Source organism: Centropristis striata, chromosome 3 (genome assembly GCF_030273125.1).
Source record: "Centropristis striata isolate RG_2023a ecotype Rhode Island chromosome 3, C.striata_1.0, whole genome shotgun sequence".
Taxonomy (NCBI): domain Eukaryota; kingdom Metazoa; phylum Chordata; class Actinopteri; order Perciformes; family Serranidae; genus Centropristis; species Centropristis striata.
The window spans coordinates 38,709,745-38,734,634 of record NC_081519.1 but is presented as its reverse complement, the minus strand read 5'-3'; the positions used below and the strand labels follow the sequence as shown (position 1 = coordinate 38,734,634).

At 38.8% G+C, this 24,890-nt stretch overlaps 1 protein-coding gene across 1 annotated transcript; it reads right to left on the bottom strand.

The window, feature by feature from the left end:
- Positions 1 to 600: 600 nt before the first annotated feature.
- Positions 601 to 11,006, bottom strand: LOC131968777 (cytochrome c oxidase subunit NDUFA4). The gene is made up of 4 exons (XM_059329800.1): positions 10,887 to 11,006; positions 6,372 to 6,457; positions 3,778 to 3,841; positions 601 to 814 (listed from the first exon to the last, which is right to left on the bottom strand). Exons 1-4 carry the CDS (start codon positions 10,926 to 10,928, stop codon positions 758 to 760), a joined length of 249 nt encoding a protein of 82 aa, XP_059185783.1. The 5' UTR covers positions 10,929 to 11,006; the 3' UTR covers positions 601 to 757.
- Positions 11,007 to 24,890: the final 13,884 nt, after the last annotated feature.

Sequence of the window (24,890 nt, the reverse complement as noted above, 5' to 3'; positions counted from 1 at the left end):
TTAAACAAGTCATGACATTTTCAGCAACCAAGGAAGACATTTTGGTAAATAAAAAGCTTTACTTAACCTGAAGTTGGCATCGTTTTAAAAAGCCTACTTACCTCCAATTCCAAGTTGCAGTCTGTCCAGGATCTCACCCAAACTCAGTGCTTTTTTTACTGCTTTTTTGGCCCTTTCATGGCAAACTGCGCTGAATGTAAACACTTGCTTCTATGTTTGCTTTGTACAAAGGCACGGGGAAACTGGCGAGCTCATGGAGTTCACCACTACAAGCAACCCCTTTCCAATAAGCAGTCATTTGAGACATTGCCAGCATAAAAAGTTGAATCCGTGCAGCTTTAAAGAAAGACTGTGTGATTCACTAACAGTTTTAAACTTGTTTCCCAGCATCAGATCCTGTCCTTTGACCTCTCAGCTCAGGGTTTCACGCAAGAAAGACAACTAACAGAACACATTAACACAGATATTCAACATTATTCTTCCTGGAGCCATTCCATTTAAATTTTCTGATATCCACGCAAAGTACGCAAAATATTTTCCGATGCATCTAAATAATAGCACACAACCACATTAATCATGCAGAACAAGCAGCCCTCTGTCTCAAGTAATCTTTAATAGTTTTTGGTCACAGTGTTAATTCAGAGCTGCTGTAGTGGAGGTGAGACTGAGGAAATATTCAGGAAGACGTTTCACATCACTGAGGCGACAGCAGGAGGTCCTGCCAAACTTGGTGCCCCTGGAGTTGCCTGGAGGACCTTTAGAAGTCAGGCCCCTCTTTCTTCAGGTTCTTGTAGTCCGTGTTGATGGCCACAAACTGTGTAAGGCAGGAGGAATACATTTAAATCTGCTTTGCTTAAATTAAATTCATCAGTGCTGTCTTTAAAGAACGCATGGGGGGACAAAAGAGGAAGGAATGACATTTTCCCCCCCCTATAGTGCAAATATAGATATACACTTATTTACTATGATGCTTTCTGGCTAATTTTTTCCCCGGATTTGAACAGTTTGCATGAGTCATGGATAATATATATATTGTGTGACTGTGTGCATGTGTTCTGCATACATTACAACCCTCCAACTGTAAAAAACACACTTTTTTTTCCACGGGCAATGATTATTTTCTCCCCCTGTATTTTTCTTGATTGGTCTGCCATTAAAAACCCTCGCCTCCCCGCTCCTCCTGCCCCACTTCCCCCTCCTCATTACGATCATTGTTTGGACTTCAGTGGAATTTCGATGCGAGACCTTTGCCTTGCTATCGAGAATTAAACATGCCGTGTCCTGACCTTTTGTCTGCAGCGACTTTCATTCCACCGGCAAGCAGCGCAGCCTTGAAACGCTCAGAAAAACGTTATTTTCTCTGAAAAACACATCAGCCAGATCTTCTCTTCTGGGACTTGTCAGTTGGTTGTTTTTCTGCTCTATTTTGGGTCAGCGTTGATAATATTTTCATTAGTTTGTCTGAGGCTCTGGCCTTGTTCACGAGGTATGGCAAATTATTACCAGACACTAAAAGCTCCCGGTTCCATCTGCCTTAATTTTTTTTTGAAAGACACTTTGTTTTCCTCTGTTTGAACAACTGTGAAGAAAGTCAGGAAGCAGCCATGTTAAGATGACATTATTTTGCCAACATTGGTAGGTCCAGATCTATTTTGGTCAGTTTCAGGCTGTTGGTGAAGAATGTGAGATTTCCAGTGACTAATGCTGGGCTTACACCAAACGATTTCCTCAGTCCCGGACTAAAAACTGAAAGTCTTTAGTAAATCTAGGAGTCTTACTGGAGTCACAGCGCGCTCCCGTCATCCCGATCGTTAAGTGTAAGGTAGTAATCGGCGCTGTTTCATATCAGTCTTTTCCTAGTCTTTGGTTTGCGATCATATCAAACGTGTTTGATATTATCGCAAGTCGCAGTGACGGAACACAATCAACAACCAATAGATGAGCAGACCGGCCAGTAAAACCACTTCGACAGGAAAAAGTTACATCACAATAATGTTAGTAAGCTCAAGCCTAAATACAAATATAGAGATGTAATATATTTACGACCACAAGCGGGATTTTGGGGGCGCTATTTCATAGTAAAAAGAATAGTAAGCAGACCCAGTTAAAATGTATAAATAAATGTATACATAAATAAGTAATAAATAATTGATGATTAATGTGTGATTAACTAAATGAAAGTTGATAGAGCTGATAAGTATAATTATTCTTATTAAACAAATAAATTAAATATAACTAAATAGGACATAAATGTATATCATGAATTCTTTTCTAAATTTTCCTTTCCTTTATTCTTCCTTATCTATTCTTCTTGTCTATTTTTACTGTAAAATAGTCAACTTTTCATGTCAGAAAAACAGAAACCCCTTTTCAGCTTTGTGAGGGGCATTTTGTGGCGTCTTCTTTTCTTTTCTTTTTTTCCAACACAAACCACTGCACACACAAACATTGCATGGTAGGTAAAAAATGCTAAAAGAATCTAGTTGTAGTCTTGTAAATAGTGACCCTGCAAGATTCACAGTCTTTGTAGGATCTCAGTCTGAGACTAGGCTGGGACTAAAAACTCTAAACACTTGTCTTTAGATGTGAGCAGGTGTGAGCTGATGGTCTTCAGGAGTCTTTTCCAAATCTTTTCAAAGTCTTCTGGTGTATAGGTAGCATTAAGGAGACAGCTTTCTGGCAGATTGTTGTGAGCAGCAGTGGTGGACGAAAAACCCAATCCAGCATATCCAGATTAAGTGTGCCGGTCAAAATGAGCTCTCGGTTTCAATTATCGGAATCAAAAGTAGGATTGAAAAATAAAGAAAAATTTGAACGTTTAAAGCAGGTATGTCCAAACTATGCCATAAAGGGCCATGCTGCTGCAGATGTTTGATCAAACCAATCAAGAGCACACCTGATTGGACTGATCAGCTGTTTGAACACTGAGATCAGTTGATTACATGACTCGTGCCTGTTGTGCTTCTGCATGGTTGGAAGGAAAACCTGCAGCCATATGGCCCTTTCTTGAATAGTTATGTCTGGTTTAAATGAAGAATTTGAAAATGTAAATAACAGTTGGCAGGTTATAAATACAATCATTTGTTTATCTTAACGTATCAAGACTCAATAATCTAACAAATTGCAGAACCTTTAGTGCAGAAAAAAGAAGTTTAAATCGAAAATTGTCTTGTGACCTTAAAATTAAAAGTCTACTCAAATCGTGGTTTGGGGATATGTGATATTTTGCATTACAACATTGTATTGATACATGGATATTTTATTATATAAATTAATATTTTATTACAAATAAAAAGATTTTTTTTCTTATACTTGGAACAAAAAATTGTATGTTGTTTTTTTCAGTCCCCTTGATAGTACTGAATTTAGATGTTTGACTTTCAAATTCCCCATTGGCTGAAGAAAGAGTATAATTCTACTTTACATGTTGTAAAATACTTGTAATGTTTGTCAGGAGCATGCAGCATTTACTGTATATTAGGTTTCCATGACCGTGTTGGTCAGCCCTTAACAATCCCATTTTGCTGCAATAAAATGACAACTTTATCTTTATAAAATAAGATATGTTGACATTTTTTTTCTTTGGGGGCATTATGTCAATGATAAAAAGGGTAATAAATCACAATATATTATCGCAATGTTTACAAATACAATACGAAGGATGTTAAAAATGGCAATAATGTCATTACAGGTTGTTAGTGTCTTATCTTGGTGCCTCCAGTGATTCCCACTCACAGTGAGCAGGCATGTGTCATACTGTGTGAGGGGACTAATTACCTTGTATTGGTAGGTTGGGTCCAGGCTGTTCCAGGGCTCTGGGTTTTTCTTCTTGTCCCACAGGCTGAAAATGTGGAAAGATTCAGGGCATGCAGAGTGAAGAGAGGAAGAGAAGAGAAAATGAGTATGAGCAAGGCATGCATGCATGATGTAGGCGACATAAAGACTTGGAGAAGAGTGTCAAGTAATCTGGAGGTTATTTGAGATCCCTATTAGCCATGCACCAACAAAATGGTATGAGACTGGAAAAAGTCAGGGTTAGGGTAAGACAAATCAAACAACAATCATTTTATTATTATAAACTTTTGAATTTGATCTGTAATCGACTATTGAAATATTATATGCTGTATGCTTGCACCTTGCTATATTATAAATAAATTCTCAATTGCATTTAAAGTGAAGTAGTGGACATTAGGTTTTTAAATCTTTTGGTATTATAAGGTTGTGTGTTTAAATAAGGTCCTAACAGGTTAACTCTAGCCAAACAAATTAAACTTGTCCTTGGAGCTTTTATTCTCAGCTACTAAACCTATCCTAGCAATTCACCAAGTGCACAGATCGTTTAGAGGAGAGCTGCCGTTAAACGGGCGCGGCCAGCGTGGTATCTGTGGTTTATGGGTTATCCCACAGGTGCTATTCCGGCTTAAGCAGGGCAGGTGCCCGCATCAGGCAGTGAGGCTAGGCGAATTGTCCTCGCCACCAGTTTATAAAGTTCCTGAAACACTTATTGTGATAATATCCATAGTGTAGGGAACAAAACCCCTTAGTGGAGAGCTGGTCCAGAAGTCCCTATTTTCAGGGCATTCTCGGGGATCAAACAAGAGAAACAGACCGAGATGTTAGCAAAAAGAAGGAAAAAGAAGACAGAGGAACCGAAGGAATGAGAGAAAATGAAATAAATGCATAGATACTGGATGGAGACACAAGTTGGAAATAAAATGAGGTGATTATGAGATGAGGTGAACTCAGCCCAGTGACTTGGCAGCGCTCCTCTGTTCATTAAAGTCTGGATTTCACAGCACTCCACTGCAACCGTCCATCCCTCCTCCTCCTCCTCCTCCTCCCCCCTCTGGCAGCACGTCACGCCACCAAAGCACAAACAAAGAGCTGGAGAGACATGTCTCCTGCTCTCTCTCCATTATCACAAACATTAGACAGTCTCTGAGAGAGAGGCAGCCACAGACCACAGCACTCATCATCAGCTGGTGATGAGGTCAGGCTTTATGGCTGACCCTCAGAACAAGTGGTTGTATGTGGACCAAAATAGGACACAAACACACATTTACTGTATGTGTGCAGTCACTGAGTTCACTGCATCCTATGAGTTATGACTGCTTTGTTTGTCAATGTAGCTCAAATAAGAATTCAGTGCACTTGTATGTGTGGCATTAGAGTTCGGGTCAATCAAGTATCCACTTATTAAATCCAATTGGTTTTCAAATCCCTCATCAAAATCCAATTGTTTCACTTTCAACATTTATAGTAGAGCCCAACCTTTAAAACAGGCTGTAATTGTCATTGAACTGGGCTCTTTCTTTCTTTTTCTTTTTTTTGCATAATCTGTCCCCTTTACTGTAAAATTTCATGTTTCCTTATATATCTTTTCACAAGTCTTAAGTAACCAAATGTAAGAAATTCATTCATTTTCCTTCACCACTTATCGGAACTCGGGTCTGGGGGACTGAATTTAGAAATCCTAATCAACATTGTTGATTGTATATGTTTATGTTAAGAAACAAACAGCCAATTGGCCAATAAAAAACATTTTTTGCTTTAATTTGCAAGTTACTGAAATTAGAACTAACTACATTACAACAACCTAAATCTCAAAGACTAAACTAAAATTTAAACATTTTTAATGTTCACAAGCTGAAGGTAACACCTGTAGAAAATTAGATGAGCATTGTAATGAATGAAACAATTATTGTATATGTACCTGACACACTGAATAAAGGTTTAGCTTCCTTGTTTTGCACACATTATATCTCCAATATCTCCACCCACAATTACTGGAGGTCCAGACTCCAGATAAATTACCTTTTCAGTTCAATAATCCTATCATAACAATATTTTATAGTCTAAAAAAAAAACATGCAGTCCTCTTCCAATCATAGATTTGTGTTAGGAAAGGCTACTTTTTATTTTTCTTGCCCCCAAAGCCCATGCACAGGCTTGAGGAACTTGCATTATTGACAAGTTTTGAGTTTCAACTTTTTGGCCTCTGGCTACTTACAATATTTATGTTAATAAGTTGGTACAACTGATTATCTACTCTGAGTGATCCTTGTCATTTCTTCTGGCTAAAGGGCGGACAGCGATAGCTAAAAATTAACATCTTGTAACGTTTTGGCTCTTTGCCAATAAAGATAAGTTAGATTTATTTGCTTTAAAGCTCACTGAATCTAGGTGTATTTCCAGGCTGAACCCAGATACAAGACAAGACCGACTGTAAGAACTCAAATCTGCTAGCAGGATTAAAAAAAGTTCAAATAGTTGCCAGTTGTATGTATCCAAGGTTTGGATTAATCTTATTGTATCAAGTAAGGTGGAAGATTAATACAATGGCTCCAAGATTAGAAAAGTGATAGTCTTACGTGACATGAGGTCCTTTTGCCAGGCGGATCAGATAGAAGGTGGCCCCTGTAAGGCCCAGAGACAGGAAGACAAACTGAGGGATTAACTGAGGAGAGGAGAGGAGAGGAGAGGAGGAATGCATTAGTCCCAGGCCACAGAGGCATATGAAGGTAAACAAACATATTCTATCAAGTGGTTGGCTGTGATTTTTTTTTTTACTGTGAACATACACTTGTGTGAAATACACACACAGACTTATACACACATACACGGGTAGTTGTTATTCCTGTTTTTCCTCTTCCTGCCCTCCTCCATATGCATGAGGCCCAGGCCATGTGTGAGGCTGCTCACTGTCAGCCTGGGTTGAACGGGCAAGGACGCGTTGGAAGAGAGAGCTGCTGCATCTCCATGTGTGCCAGCCTCTCCTCCTCAACACTACACCTGTCAGACTGAGCGACAGCAGCTCACACACACCCACACTCGCACACACACACAAATTGAAAGCAAGACTTATGCATATACACATGCACGTAAACGAGCGCGCACACACACAGTCTGAGCACTCCGAAAACGACTGTGCGTACACACACAGATACAGTTTCATTTGATGTGCTGAGCGGTGATGATGACAGGAATTAAAATAGAAAAGCACATTAGGGGGGACAGGGGGATAATGTGATATGTCATCTTAAACACCCAAAGCTTAGCCGTGTCAATCCTCTCACCGCGCAGCATCTATTCATCAACACTACACTGCCATGCATTTCCTGTCTACTTTGCTACGTGATACTCTATGTATGAGACAGAGAGAGCAAGAGAGGAAGAGAGTCACACTACTGTCGAACAGCTGTTCTCAGCCCACACAGATCTAGTCAAGCTGTAGAGAGATGACAGTTTGATCAGGTTGAACTGAAGGATGTCTCTACTCAGCTGCATCTAGACATCTGTCTTCTGTCTGATTGCACTGCCACTTTCCTTGTTGTTGATTAGGAGGATGATAAAACTTTGATATTCACTACCTTAAAGCTGCGGCAGAGAGATGAGAAAAATCTTTCTCTCCCTCTTGGCCGCATACCCGAACCACTCAGCACACAACAATTTAACAACTGTGAGTCAGTGCATGTACTTCCTGCTTCACACTTTTACTCAGATAATCAGACCCTCAAGTGTCAGTATTGTTAAAGTTGCTGAATAGGGCTGCAGCCTACTATTATTGTCATTGCCAGCTAATTTGCGGATTATTCATTCATTCATTCATTCATTCATTATCCTTTACAGCTTATCACATCTCGGGTTGTAGCGGGCAGGAGCCGATCCCAGCTAACATTGGGCAACAGGCGGGGTACACCCTGGACAGGTCGCCACTATCACACACAGGGGACACACATGGAGACAGACAACCATTCACACTAGGGCTGGGCAATAATTGAACCTCTAACCGACATAATCTTGCCCATGACAAATTATTATTTCGATTTGTTTTCAGGGCCCCATCCAATCTGTGACATGGAAGCAACATGGAGGAGAACTCAGCCAACTGAGCAACTCTAGTGGCTTGTCCCCTAGAAAAATGCCATGTCTGTCATTTGGACACATTTTGGCTTTAGGAAGACGACACAAAACAAACAAGGAGTCAGAGTAGTTGATGACGGTTGGTGGCATTTTAATTCATTGGAGTTAATTTGGAATTGGAATTGGCGTGTTTCCATGAAGTACATTTTGAGTACTTTTTGGAAAGCGGCCGTTCGGCTAACCAACAGAGTTCGATTGTGACGTAAATAGTTCTGCGACACATAAGTGATTATTCAGCGACAATTTTGACCGTGACATCAGTGACGTGACGCTGAAAACGGATTGACGCGCCAAGTCCAAACACTTTTTCCTTTGTCCATCGTCTTCTCTTCTTTGGTTTCTTGATTCTCTTGTCTCAGTCTGCTCTGCTTATTTATTTTAAAACGGTTGTGTCAAGTTCTACTTGCGTCATATCTCGCCTCAACCATATCCAATCAGTGTCGAGTTAGAAGCAGCTCAGAAAAGTACCTTCCCGAGGCTGAGGTTCGTAAAGATGAAGTAGAGCTTCTTCGGGTTGGAAAATGGAAAATGAGGATTGGATCTTGATGATGATATGGGAAAACTCCATATAATAGAGCTTTAAGCCATATTTCAAACCTGTGACCATATTGCTGTAAGGTGAAAGTGCTAACAACTACACTTTGTAGCCCGTGAAATATTATATCAATCGTTTTATCATTTTGTTGACTTAATGCCAGAAAACAAAATTCAATATAAGAAAAATATCACAATTTGTGATATCTTCAAATTATTGGTTTTGTCCAACCACCAATCTATAAGAAAATGATTTTCAGTTTAGAATCATATAAAACAGAAATATTACCCATATCTTTACATTTAAGAAAATTGGATTCCTGTTTGAAAAAATGACTTATACAGTTATTCGATTGATTAGTCAGCCAACCCTGTGTCTGCAAACATCACGCCAGGGTCATGTTTGACAGTTGTTGGCCATTGGAGCAACAGTTAAGATGGCTAGTAGCAGTAAATGTACAGTGCAGTTTACAGTTGACTCATAAATAAACACTGCAGCTCCTCATTAACCAAGAATTTCTGAGTCATATATTGTGCAATGTGCTTTAGGGTTGGGTGATTGAGTTAAACATCACACTCGATTATGATATTGTTATTATCGTTTTATGGGATACTACAATAAAGCTGCTTTATTTTAAGTGATTAATCTGATAAATATCAATTTTGGAACAAATGATCACAATTAATATTCTGGCACCGTGTGGAGAGTTATTTTTAGTTCATGTTTGTTTGGACAAGTTCTCTCTTACTTTGGATTCTTTCTAACTTGATTTTTAGAAAAAAGTGACATCTTGTGTGTCCACTTTGAGTTGCACTTGCAAAATTAATTTGTGAATCACTGATAAATCAGAATTGTTACTTTTTGAGCATGCGAATGTGGTTTCGTGCCACTCCAAACTCGTGGCCGTTAGAGGTGGGGGCTTTTACATCACCATGTTGGGCTCAGTGGTGTCAATAACTGTCAGCCACGTCCGTCTGCCCAACCCCAGTGTGCTCTCCCAGCGAGGGTTTATGTTTGCTGAATTCCTCTACAAGTTGGTTCACTGTAAACTTCTCAACTTCCCAAAGTTAACCCTTGAAATAAAGTCCAGAGTGCATACCAAGTTTTCACTGCACACACACACACACACACACACACACACACACACACAAAGTGCACGCTGACTGCAGACGCTCAGCTTCGATCGTTGGAGTAAACACAAACAGCCACGCACGCACGTACACAAACACAAACACACAGAAGCAGGTCAGCTTTGATCACACACTCTCTCTCTCACACACACACACATACACACTCGCACACACAAAGCGAATAATCAAGACAGGCCTGTGTGTTGGGAGCTGTCCACTCCCCAGTGCTGATATCTTCATATCATGCCACACAAGTGAGTGTTTCACGTTGTACCATTGAGCCTGACCGATATAGGAAGTGTTTTATACTCGCTGGGGTTCGATACTGTTGCTGCCCTTATTACTTTTCTGGTGCACTGCCAAACCAGCCCCGTCAATCCATGAATTTGGGTCACCCTCAGCATAGCTCTGAGGCAACAGGAAAAAAAAAACAAGCATATAGGCAGCTTCTGTGTCTTTCTTTTTCATTCTTTCTTCATTTTATTATGGTGGCAATAAAGCAAAGTAACAAGCCAGTGATACAAAGTAATTATGTGAAGTCACAGTACTGGTTTTTAACTACTCAGATGATCAGTAATTGTTTTAATGTTATATGTAATAACAATGATCTTTCGGTCTTGCTGATGTTAAATTACTGTCAGTATCATTGTGGCAGATATACACAGTAACGTTTATTGTGCGACCAGAGTAGCAGTGCAACTAATGATTATTTTCATGTTCCATTAATCTGTCAATATTTTTCTCAATTAATTGATTTTTCCATAAAATGTCAGAAGATGTCAGAAGAAAATGCTCATCATAAGTTCCCAGAGCCCATGGAGACTGTTTGTATGTACTAAGAAAACAAGCAGATCCTCACTTTTTGTTAACTGAAATCAGCAAATATCTCTAATATTTGCTTGACAAAAACTACACTTTGGGTTGTTTTTCAAAGTGTACTGAGGAGATAGACAGAAGATTATAAATATATCAAATATAACATGTTTTAATGTAATATATATATATATATATATATATATATATATATATATATATATATATATATATAATAGTGACACAAACTGCATTTCAATTATCTTTCTTTGAGAAAAAAAAAATACTAAGTGTTCCCTACCATTCAGTTAATTCAATACAGATGACCTTAATATATACAATTTGAAAAACCAAGACATTTCAGAAAGGCTATAAATGATTATGCTAAAGAATAAGTCAATTAAATTAAATGAAAGACCTTGTGTATAAGTCACTGTATGACAAAGAGAGCAGGATATCAGCTCAGTAAATATGAGGCAACCTACCCCAGGATGTTTCTTCGCGTGCTCAAACATAATCTTGATCATCTTTATTATTCTCCCAAAAGAATAATCAAATTAATCCACCAAATTAAAAACTAAACTAAATAAAAAGAAAACCTGACGGCTAACATCTGATGACTGTATCCACGTGAATTAAAGTCTCTATGCAGATTTATAGAAAGAGCTGTTTGTTAGCTGAAGTATGAAGTGTGCTGGCCAGTGCAGTGAAACCTGTTGCCAATCCCCTCGGCTCTGTCCTCAGCCTCCCTCCCTCCCTCCCTCCCTCCCTCCCTCCCGCCGGAGGGATGAGAGGGTCAGAGGGGAGAGGGAGGAGGGGGGAGAGAGAGAGGGAGAGCCAGTCCTAATCCTCATAATCACATCTGTTGAGGACACTGTATGTTTCCACTGAGGCTCATTGGGTACTCTGTGTCCTAAAGTGTTTTTGTTATACAACAACAAAACTGCACTACTTGAAATCAGCTTTTTACTGACACAACAGATACAGGCGGACATATTTTCCAAACATTTTCTCCTGGAGGTGCAGCAACAGTGCAGCCTGCTCCTATAATGGCTTATAATGTTTAGACTCCACACCCAGAGTACTGCTATTGTGTTGGATCGTTTCATGCTATAATGTCATTGCTAAAGCAACAAGCCACTGTTTTTTATGGACAGCCATCACTCTAAAAGTTGAAAATCATCCCCCAGCCGGCCATTGAACGGTGCAGTTCAGCGTAAAGAGGAAAGAAGTAATAGCAGCGTTCAACGCGTCCCTCGGGTCGAGACCTTTGTACCTGGCAAAATGATGGTGATTGATTAGTCAGTGATGCAGCTCCTGCTGGCCTTTCAGGTTCCTTAACAGCAATTTGCAACCTAATGTAATTAACACCAAAATGCCTCACTATGCAAAATGCACTGGTCGTTAGTGTTTCTTACTTAAGGTACATTTTGTGTTCTCGCAGTTTGTCATGCTTAAGTAGATAAAGCAAAGTGGTAGCATTTTTAGCCATGCTAGTGTCCTGGCTCTGTCGATTGGTCCACCTCTTTGATAGAATTTTAAATTAAGTATTGTGGTGTTGGAGAGTAAGAGTAAGAGAACTAATTTCTGGGAGAGATTGTTGCAAAAAAATCACACCATGATTTTTTTAAATACATTTTTCAAAGAATATAAGCATAATGATGCAAAAAATTATTATTCCATCCAATTTGTGGATTTTTTTAGACATCTCAGTTGTAATATCAGTCAAAATAACTGGATTAGTACTGTGCAATTTCAAAAAAATATATGTAATTGCGGACGGAAATATCCCAACAAGTATTGTACAATTTGGTGACCTGACAATTTTTTTGTTTCTGGATTTAGTGCCATGAATTAATTTTTTTTTTACAGAAATACATCCCAGCTATCAGGGAATATTATCACAAAATTCCCAACAATAAAGTTTAAATATTTTAACAAAATTATACTACAAAACAATTGTTTCATGTTTTTTTTCTGAACTGCCGAAAGTTTTTGAGAATATATGAGCAAGAGGGTCAAAAGTTCAAGGCGCAATTTTTTGAGGAAGGAGAAGTATCAAATGTTTGCATACTGCATGCAAAAGTACATCTACACCTATAGCTACAGTACTTACTAAACAGAAAAAGTATGTGATTTTGAATACGGTTTAAGATGGGGAATATGTTAAACATTTTACCTGATTAGCATGCAGACATGAGCATTTAGCTCAATATACATCTGGGCCTAGGTACAGCCTGACAGCTGTTTGCGTTGCTGTAAAGCACAATTTTAACTTTTAAAGTCATTACAAAGTCATTTTAAGAGATGACCTTGAACAATCTACTGAAAAACAACACATTAAAGAGGTTAAAAAAGTTTAGTCCAAACCTAATTGAACCGGCTAAATACTAAACTGTTATCTCCAGAAGCAGCCTGTGGGATGCATATTTCAGAGTATAAAGAAGATAACGAAGGCTTCGTCCATGTGTAGAGGCTTGGTTTGCACGGCCTGCATTATTCGGGAGGTGTACCTATTTCCTCCGACTTTCAACTCCTGTTGACTGTATGAAAGTCGTCCAATATTTGGTGATTTATGCTGCGGTGCCTTCATCCTGCAGTCTTGCGAGTCACCGTAAGTTGTTTTACCTGACGTTTGTCAGTGGAAAGAATGCTATTTCTGTAAACCACATGACAAAAGTAATGGGTGCCATTTTTCACCCAGCAAGGATAGAGAGATTGATGAAGGTTGATGGGGAAGGAAAGGTGTTCAACAAAAGAGGATGGGGGGGAAATGAGATGCATTAAGACGAAAGAGGAGCGAGAAAAAAGTCAATACATGCTCCCCCTCCCTCCTCAGTCTACTCCATTGTTCCCCCTAACAGATTGCAGGCCGAGTGTTTAAAAGAAGAAGCAATATCCAAATCTGTTTCCCACTGGTGATGTAGCTAAGAGGAAGAGTGGCTTTAATGAGATTTTCCCTGTAAGAATGGATACAGTCTAGTACAGCTGGTCCCACCAAAACTCAAACATTTACATACAACATCATGTTGTTCTTTGTTGCATACGTAAAGAAGCTACAATCATTGTGTTCTAATTTGATTGAAATCAATATCAAATTTAGCAATATTTCAGTTACAGTATCATTTTTTGCTTGGAAATGAAGTAGATTCTCAGAACTAATGCTGTCAGAAAGAATCCAATATTTTTTTTATTCATGGATTTATGGTATTTTCATAAATACTTCAATTTTGCCCATCTTGTTTATGGTTTTTACATTTGTACAGCTCTTCTTTGTCTTTATAGTTTTTAAATTCCAGAAGTCAGCCTTTACATTTGTTGATGCCTTCAGTGGAGCAGCAAATAAAAAAACGTGTTAAAACTCTTTTATGATCAAATGGAGACAACAGCTTTTTACCTGCACTAATCTTGTGGAAATAGTGTTCCGTATATTATTTATTGTAGATAGAGAATTAGTACTTCTCCCCTCATCTTCACTCTACAGCAACACGATGTGACTGGAGTAAGGATGCTTTCTAAGATGTTTTTTTTATTTTACCAAAATAATGTTTTGTTGGTGGTGACCAAAACGGAGATAAAAGGGAATGACTGCATTTGTGTTTCTGGCACATGATAGAACAAAGTAATGATGATATTGCTATGCTTCTAGCCGCTAGCTGCTGGAGCCGAGGGTCAGCACGCCTGGGTCCCCCCCGCCCGACTCACTATGCACCCCGACCCTTACGCCTAACGCTGCAGGTGGTGGGCCCACAAGTCGGCGGGTCCACGTGATCTTTTGAGGCTGAGCCCGCCAGACGTTTGCCTGCGCGTTCCCCTCCCGGGTCTGGCTCCAGGAGGGGGCCTCGGTTTACCCGTGCCTGGCGAGGTACTCTGGTTTTCGTTTTCCCGCTTCATAAGGGTTTTTGAATCGCTCTTAGTCTGGCCCCTCCCCTGGGACCACTTTGCCTTGGGAGACCCTACCAGGAGCTATTGCTCCTGACAACACAGCTCCCAGGATCACTGAAGCACACAAACCCCTCCACCACGTTAAGGTGGCGATTCTTGAAGGAGTAACTCCAACAGGTAGGAGGCCCCAGGGAAGACCCAGAACACGGTGGAGGGATTATATCTCTCCTGGCCTGGGAACGCCTCAGGTCCCCCAGGAGGAGCTGGACGTGGCTGGGGAGAGGGGCGCCTGAAATACCCTGCTTAGCCTGCTGCCCCCACGACCCGGCCCCAGATAAGCGGACGAGAATGGATGGGTGGCTATGCTTCTGTTGATGTGTAAAGTAAATGTTTGCTTACTAGGTAATCATTTCAACACAAAATATGTTAATACGTCAATGTTTTGTTCACAGCTTGTTTCTGCTGCCCCCAATGTTGTCAGAGAGTCAGTTGCAGGTTTAACACATTTAGAAATATACGTGTTTTTTTTCTCTCCTTTTTTCTCAGTTTCTGTCTGTGTCTCGCTCTTTCTGTCATACACACACAAATATACACACTTGGATAAAAACACACCTTACCTACAGCGAGGTCATGCAACCTGTTGTATCCCAGAAATCCACCACATGACCTGACACACACACACACACACACACACACACACACACACACACACACACGCACACACACACACGCACACACTCAGAACTCCTATACATTTCTAACTAGTTTTTTTTTGGTTCCTTAGAGAATGGTGAGTAGATGCTGTTCCCCTCAGTGAAACGACTTTAAAACATCCAGGGAATACAGCAGCGTTATCCAAACTCTGTTTGCCCCACTGTACAAATAAGTGGTGACCCCAACATGTGATCCCACCAGGACAGCTTCCAAATAATAAATGCTGTAATACTGATTCCTCTCTTTGTACAGAGATTGACTGAAACTGTGTTTATTTTGAATTTGAACCTCTATTTCCACTTCACATATTGGAGGACCAGGGATACATTATTCAATTATTAGTCCAATAAGGAGGTGAGCCAGACCACCCACTACAGGGTATACAAAATTTTAAAAAAGCTTTCTGATTTTAAAGTAAAACTTTTTTCTTTCTACTACACAGTAAAAAGTATTTACTGTAAATAAAAAATAATGTTTAAAGACAACAGCTTTTTACCTGCACTAATCTTGTGGAAAGTGTGTTTCTTATTTTATTTACAGTAGATATATAAAAATAGTATTTCTCTCCTCTTCTTCTCGCTACAGAAATATGATCTGTCTGCAGTTTTTGTTTTATTTTACCTGATATATCAGGTACACCTGATTTCAGTAACTCAAATTGAGTTGGGACTTGTTACACATGTGAGTTTCTTGTATGTTTGGACAAAACAAAGCAGAATACATACAGAATAATAAAGGATTGTCGGGTTTAGGTTGGAGCAGATACACTGTTCTATTTTTTTTAATAATAAAAGGGTCTGTAGCTGTCCGTATGGAGTATATACTACTCAATAAACCTCACGATTTGTGTATGTCGATCAAATGCAACCGAACATATTTCCCAAACTTCCGTCCTTTGGAATGAACATAGTCTGCTTTTCATGTTTTATTCAGGTTTAGTCTGAAGTCAATAACCCTACACAGAGCATGATATAGCTACTTAACAATCTCAACATCTGTGGCTGCACACTACGCTAGATACAGAAGTGTTTAAATTGCAGTATGGAACAACAATGTGATGAATGAAATGTAGAGAGCAAAGCAAAGTCCTCCAGTGGGTTTACCTCAGAAACAAAGACTGCATGGTTTATATAAGCCACACAGAAGATTGTGGCTTTGTCAGTGTTCAGAGGGAGGGCCTTTAAATACTGAATACCAGTGCAGTGTGGTGGGACCTGCTGGTTGTGATGGGCTCAGGAGCTGAACATGACAGTGACAGAACTATAGATATATAAATTATCAACAGATTTGAGCTTGTCACAGATTCTGTAGTATTGATTTATATGCCAGCTGTTAAATAATAAAACACTTGCAGTGCAGAAAGGAAAATGCAGAAAAATACAGTCGGTTTGTGGTGATACAACAACCTCACTTTATTGACTTTATTAATGTTTATCTCCAACTGTAACCTGCTGAGTACATTTTGGTCAAAAGTCTTTAATAACCACATTTAGTAAATCCTTATTAAAATTGGTTGTTTGTTTTTATTTAGCTATATTGATTTATTCATTGATCAGTCAAAATATAATTAATCAGCAGGTATTTCAACAGTTGCTTGATTGTTTAATGTTATGAATATGAATGGGTTTTGGATAAAATAAAAAATGTGAAACATGTCGTTTTAGGCTCTGGGTTAGAGGTTATAATGGCTATTTTTTTCCACAATTTTGTGACATTTATATAAAACAATTAATAGGTTACTGAGAGAATAATTTGCAAGTTCATCAATAATGGATTTTTTAATTGTTAGTTGTAGCTGGGCAATATAATATAATGTCATTTCTTATCTCAATAACGTTCTATATCACGATTTCTTTTTTTTTCTGGCATTTCAATAAATAAATTCTCAATGTGAAACAACCACATGGCAAAGCCTTCTTTTATATATATATATATATATATATATATATATAGTTTTGTGCAAATGAAATACTAGCCAAATGAAAAGTACTGATTTTCTAATTTTATTAAGAACTTTAGTGCAAATTGAACTTAAGTTTGTTTCAAGTGAAATTATCGAGAAAATATATTTTCATCTATGAACTTTCTAGGCTGAAATGCATGCACACAAACACACAGAGTAATCAGACTAAGACACAAGTTTGATTTAACTACAAAGGGTTTTCCCATAATCACACAGGAGCTGAAAAATAAAACTGAATAATTGAATTACTTTAGAACATTGCACGCTGCTGTTGGAAAACATTATTTAAAATTCATTTGACCCAACATCTGTGTTCTAAGTGGACCTTTAGAGAACCCTGCCCTGAGCTGTAAGCACTGCTCGTGACTGGATTGCATTTCCTGAGAAATTTGAGTTGGTATGTATTATCATATTGAATTATCAAACAGCTTCACTGATCAACAATCTAAACAATCTGATATCAGTGATATAAAGTGGAGATATCGATCCATATGTTACTCTCTAATAATAATAGTTATTCACTTTGTCTGTTAGAGCTCAGTAATAAAATTGTCTAATCATATTTAAGTTGCTTTTTGTAAGATTTTTTTTTAGAGGGTTTCTACAATGTCATTTAGCAGACGCTTTTATCCAAAGCGAGGTACAAATGAGAGTAAATACAACACAAGCAAGGACGAAGTCAAGAAACATGGCAAGATGAAGTGCAGAGGGTTAAGATTGAATCCATTAGGACACAAGTGCTTTTAGGTCGCGAGAGCGGTCAGTGCGATACTTGTCGTAGTCATCTGTGTAGATCAAGAGTGAAGGTGTTCGGTAAAGAGTTGGTCTTCAGTCTCTTCTTAAATATTGAGAAGGACTCAGCAGAATGGATGGAGCTTGGAAGTTGGTTCCACCACCTATAGGGGCTCTACAGAGGAGAAGAGTCTGGTTTGAGACTCAGAGGCTTTCAGCGGTGGAGGAGCCAGACGTCTTTCACTAGGAGAGCGTAGTGGGCGGGAGGGTTTGTGGACCTGAACAAAGGATTTCAGATAAGAAGGGGCTGTGCCTGTTGCTGTTTTGTAGGCAAGAGACAAGGCTTTGAATTTGATGCTGCTGTGACCAGGAGCCAGAGAGAGAGATGAGGAGCAGAGTGACGTGTGCTCTCCTGGACTGGTTGAAGATGGATCATCTGCAAAGAAAATAACACAATCCATTACCTTCTTCATTTGCAAAGACTTGAGGCTTTGACTGAATACTTTGTTGGTCAGTCTGTGGGTTTGACTTTCACTGTGGAGAAATAAAAAGACTGAAGTGAAATGAATAGTCTGAGAATTTGACAAAACAAATCTTGATTTAACTTAATTTCGTGGACACAAAATGCAGTTAAACAGTTAAATCGCAATATATTTTATCGCAATACTCACCAAATCACAAAATGCCATGTTGCAATAATATCGTATCGTTACTCAAGTATCGGGGATAAAATCATATTGTGGGGCCTCTATTATTAACACCCTGTGTTAAATGTGCATATTATATTGTCTCATATCCATCGCAGGTCACGTCATCGTGGCAGACTTTGTGATATCAGCAAATAATTGTAACATTGAACAATTGTATTATTGTTCAACAAATAAATATAACATTGCTTGAAACTTGTGATTACTTCCCTAGTTGCAGCCCTGATGCAAATAATATCACTGATGCATTACTATGGGATCAAATGTCAATATTGGTTTCTACCTGAAATATCTATTATCAATCAGACTTCACTTATCTTTATCAGAATATAATCACATTAATATGTGACTCATCTTCACAGAAACACGTGTGTGTCTCAGTCTACTTACCAGAAACAGAGCAGAAATAATGATAGTAGCTGTAGTAATAACAGCGTGAGCCTTGCTGCTTTAACCACACAGAGAGATGAACTTCTTTTTCCTTTTTAGACAAGTCTTGGCCAAGAATTACAAAGCAGAAGATGAGTGGAGAGTACGACATCTGTGGGGAATTATCCATCTGCGAGTGATCTCATTTCAATTCCTAACCATCAGCGCACATGTAAGAAAGTCATAGTTAGACTGTGGCCGTCGTTATTTGTGATTTCTCCCAGCAGAAGGTGGAGGAGAGAGTTTTTCTTTAAGCAGAAGGCATTTCAGCTAATAGCCATGTGTGAATGTAAGCATGAAAAACAACACAATCTGTTTCCAAGTTTTTCAAGAGGCATGAAAAATACCAGTCACCGCCACTGACAAATTGTTTCTGTACACAGTGGCAACACACACACACACGCACACACACACACACACACACACACACACACACATTTTACATCTAAACAAGCACATCCACAGAAATTACAGGAATCTGTGTTACTGCGGTCTGGCAGGGCACTTGCTTTCATTATTAAGTGGCACAGTAGCGCGTTTGAAACCATCCACTATAAGGAGCAGCTCCCTTCTATCCTCACCACTGAGGTTTGGATGATGGTCACGACTTTGTGTGCCCAAACCCAGTCCCACGAGTTCTGCATATGCTTTGATGCATTTTTCAAAAGGGCTGTGACATGAATGCCAAAAACACATAGCTTCCAATTCCTCCAGACAGCACACACTCTCCTCGCCATTCCTCCTTTGTCACATTTTCTCTCCGTACCGGAATTTTTTGTAACAATAATATAAGTTATGTAGCGAGCCCGAAACTGTACCTCCACACTGCCAGCTGACAGAATCGTGGCAGTGCTGAAGTTCTGTTTTGGTACACTTTGTAATAAAAATCTCTTTCTCTTACTCTCTACCTTTTTCTGTCTGTTTTTGCTACAATGTTTTGTAGGTTAGACCTGATTTTTATCCAGACCTCTGCAAAAAAACAGCTGGATATCGTCTCGTCATAATCTCCAACTTTTATTAACATTTGTGTGTTTTACTTCTCCCTTCACTGCTTTGTAACCGGATGGATTTAATTAAAGCCGCACTAATCAGTATTAATAACGATGATTAATAATGACTGTGTAATGTTAAAGGTGTTGTTGGTGTTGTTGTTGTGACAAGCCCACAGAGAATTATCGCAGCTTTTTTAGGATTTTAACTCATTATTTTGGTTTTCTTTCCCACAAACTTTGCTTAAAACAGCGTTAATTAACTCAGTGTACACTACCTGCACAAAAGTGGCCTTTTTTCAGATTTCAGATTTCAATAAATTAATTGCTGCCCACAGCTCTGACTTGTTACCACAAGCAGCAGCTCTATAGCTCACTCTGTTGGTTGTTTGGTCGGTCGCTCCACAAACATTTTTCCCTCTTGGGTCCAGTTTTCTCCGTAGGAGTCTGAAGTTTGCAGTGGAAGTGAAGTGTTTATAAGTTTGCTTGTGTGTGAATGCATGAACCTGTAGATGCATGTACAGCCATGTATGTACATGCCATCAATCTGCTCCCATCTCTTATTTCACGAGACAGTATTCCCCCTTATAAGTGTACAGGACTAGCAGGTAACCAGCACATTGGGAACCCTTGCAGGGTCAATATAAAAATATTTTTAATGCCAAATCAATGCCAAACAATCATGTCATTTGCTTTATTACTGCTTAGAAAGAAGCCAGTAACCGCTTCTGTACCAGAATTTTCTTCTTGAATAAGTGCTGTGGGGTGGAGCTCATTTATTTCAATGTGAAAAGTGGTTCATGTGGATTTGGAAAAGTAGCTGATAAATATTTGGAAAAGTGACTGCTAACTTGAATATTCAAATTTTAAGTGTTACATTTGAGAATGGAGTTTAATGTGGCAGCATGATGGCTAGCTAGTGACAAGAGAGAGCTGTTCATATCAGGGCTTGTTTATCTCAAATAATATACTCAAGGACACAGGCCGTCTTGTGTACATAGTAAATTTGGATACAGGCATGAATGCAGATTGACGTATTAAATGTACAGTTCTGGTTAGGATTCATTAAGATAACATAGTAGGGGTGAGGTAGAATAGGACACAGTCATGAGTTTAGGAATTGCTTCTGAAATAAAAAAAGATGAGTTTCTTTCACCTAAGATGGAATGAGCAGTTAGGATATGAGGCCCCAGGTCTTAAAAGGCAGGACAGTTAAAAAATGTTTGAGATTTTGCAACAAAATATGCAACAAATTATTTTGAGAAAAAACAACCAAGCCAATTGAAGCTTTCTTTTTTTATTTGAAGTGGAGATGAGAACTCCTGCAACACAATAATAGTAATGAGATGAATGCCTTGCAGAAAAAAAAACATGTATATTTTTGGAATCCATGTGAAAATTAGATTGCACCAAATGGTTGAGAGTGAATGATGTGAGAGGTAAATACTGGACTTGTAAATTGGAAATGTGACGTTAAATGCTAATGTTAATGCCCCATGCTTGCTGGATGAATAAATTAGAAATGGTTAAAAATGTGACAAGGTGATAATAGATATCAATGTTGTTGTTTTTCATTTTCCATTGTGTGCTTACAACTTAACAATAACAATAATGTATAACCATCCTGCACTGACGTAAGGTGGTTTCACGCTTTCTAAGGGAACATTTTACACCTTTTAGTTTACCAGCAGATTCAGCACCTGCATGTGTTTGTCACCTGCTTTAGGTGTCTTAAAGCAAAGCAAAAACACATGCAACAAGGTGGAGAAGAAACTAAATGAACTGATGAATTTGTTTTCTTCCGACACAGCATACTAATCTAAAAACAGTCACTTACTTATAATACAAGGTGCCAGCAAATAATGCAGTTTCTTTATTGTGTGTGAATTCTAACACCACGAGTTATTATCCCTCCACGGGTGCAGCAGGAAGCACGGTAAAAGTGTCTGGCATTGTCAGTGGGGGAAACTCTTCACAAGCATTATGGATTGACGGGAGTGTCATAAATTCTGCCAAATAGCCTAATATCATAATATTAGAGGCGACGTCATATCTGAATATGAGAGGAATAATAGCTTTTCCTCCCTCTGTCTGCGGGTCTTGATGAAAACCTCATTTTATTGCCACAATCATAATGGAATTATCTCCAGGTGTGATGAGGGCATTTAATGAAATCATTACAAAGGATTACTTGCTCTTTTTCATGGGCTTATTAAAAGGGCCTTTGTGATCGGAGGCTGAGTAAGAGAGGCTGTGTTTTTTTCTTTTTCTTTTTCCCTCTCTCCACTCTGAGTGATTGCATGTTTGTCAGTCTGGCAGTCGCACCATTTGTGGCTGGCATAAAAGCCTGCAGGGAGCCACCAGATCTGATTGGGAATCTTGGGGAAAAGAAGAAGAAGAAGAAAAAAAAATACATTGGCTGCTGCAGTCTTGTATTGATGTGTTTGAACATAGGGCTCTCATTTTCATGCCCTCAAAGCACTCATAAAAATGGTTTTTCAATAAACGCTACACTTTGATGCATAGTTTATCTGTTCGGGCTATAATAATGGAGTTTCTCTTTCTTTCTCTCTCCCTCTCCGTCTCTCCTTTTTCCTTCTCCTCCTTTTCTGTCTGTCCCACTTCCTCTTCCTCTTAATTTCTCTCACCTCCCTCTTCCTTTCCTCCCCTGCGTTGTATCCGACCATCCGGCCTCCTTTTATTAACCATCATGTGACTTCACCTCTTCCAAATATTGAACTGTATTTAACCTGCCCCAGTAAATCTTCTCCCTACATTGCCAGGGGGCAGACATACACTATGGATGTTAAGCTTAATGAGCAGCACAGGCAAATCACAGTAGTATTGCCATCCATAATTCTCTTTGATTGAGCCCTGAATTGTAAAATCAATGTCTCCCTGCCCTCTGTTCACTTGTAGTTAATATTTCTCCGTATGACAAAGCAACTTTGTTTCTTCCCTCATCAACCAGCGGTGGCCCGAGGATCCTCCATACATCAGCGTTTGATGGCAAATATACAGAATAAATTATTCATCTTTATTGTTGTTATTGGCATTGCTGTTATGTCCGTTTTTTCCGAGAGGAAAAGTGGCATCCACCAGTATTTTTTTTTTTAACGGGTTATCTCATCTCACTTTAACTAAACCTGCTCATACATGTCTAGTGGTACTTCAGCTGCTTCTGCTTTACTTGAATTCTCAATTGTACACTTTTTCTCCATGATACTTACATGGAAGCATCAGTAGACTAATACAAAATCTAATGTAACTTTAATTCTAAATGGAAAAATCGATCGAAATAAGCTTATAATTTTATTTATCCAAGTCAGTCAGTCATGTGTTAGCATGTCACTAAATAAAAATTGCTAAATTGAAATAATGTATTCTTGGTAATGATGTTATAATATGTCTTTAAGCGGAAAAGCCCAACCAGGGACAGGGCAAGCAAATTAGTCTTAATTAAAAATCCTATAAGTAATATGTCTACAGTTTCACACCTGGTATGTTATGGATAAATAAATAAATAAATAAAAACATGCCATCAGAGAAATTTGATTACCTCTGTGTGGTACATAACATTTTCTTTATAAAATGGGAGTCATATCACACTAGATAAAATGTTTGTTGTTCTTTAAAAGAATATTTGAAAATGTAAACAACAGTTGTTGGGGCTGAAAATCAATAATCTGTTGATCAATGAATCAATACTCCATGGTCTAACAATTGCATACCTGTCAGTGTTGGAAAAAAAATGTTTAACTGAGAATCAAATTTTGACCTTAAAATAGAATCAAATCATGGCAAAATGAGTACATACTTTAAGCGTTTAAAAACAGTGTTTATTATGCACTTATAGTTGTAAGTGTTTAATAATAATAATGTCAGCTATAATTCCTCCTGTCTGCACCATAAGTGGCAGCTGCTGTATAAAAAGATATTGAATGGGGATTTGGTAAAAGCTGTAATAATCCTATCTATGTATATGAATAGGATTATTACTTAAATTTTGATTAAAACATGCGGTGTGTGTGTGTATATATATATATATATATATATATATAATATTATTATTATTATTATTTTTATTTATTTATTTTTTTTATTGGAGTAATTCAGCAGGCAGCTGAGTGGAGTCTTGCTCACTCCAGCTGACACCGAGAGGTGAACGATGGTTACGTTCACAGCTGTTGTCAAGCTGTGATGAATAGCTCCGCCTAACTACTCAGGAATAATGCTTAAAACAGAAAATGAATCCAAGTCGTGAATAAATGTATTAAACATTTGTGTTGTGCCTAGTCAGCAGTGATTCCAGTTAGCTCAAGGAAGGAGGGAAGGCGAGGGTGGAGGGGGAAAAAAAGAAAAGAAGAGCGGTCGAGTGGTATAGTGGCACAAAATCAAGCACTCAGCAGCTCCACAATACCCATTAGTCTTCATTTTCAGCAGGACATGCAACAGGGCCCTTATGTCTTGAGGAACAAACTAAAATTTATTGGGCCGGCCAGTTCGGGCTAATTGAAAGAAATTGTCTGTCTGTTTGCTTTCCATTAGGTTTGTAGGGGGTGGTGGATCGGGGCGGGGTGATGATCTGGGGCCTGAGCTCGTTGCCCTCCGTTCGACACCGCGGCCTGGTTTCCTGTTAATGGTTTGATCCATGAGCACCCTCCACTGAGCAGACAGTCTGAGCTGTGGGAATCATTTAAGGAGGAATCGTTTAAGGAGGATTTATGAGATGCATTCATTATGAAGTGTGTACAGGCAAACAGACTTCGATCGGTAATGGCAGCTCATTGGTGGTTTACGGCGATGTTTCTGCACTTGCTGTAGTTTTGGCTCTCTTCTCTCCCAGAGTGCAAACATACTGATTATGATTGATCGCCTCGTCCCTGGGATTTTGAAATATTGTCTTAGAAGCCACACAAGGAACTTCGATAAATGTTGATTATAGCTGGTTTTACTGCAAGTCAGTGGTTCATTAGTACGTAAATTTCTTGTCATTGTTACAGTGTCCAAGTGATTGAGGGCATCTGTGAACTTTTTTTGTCTTGAAATCTGGAGGTCACGCGTTCCATT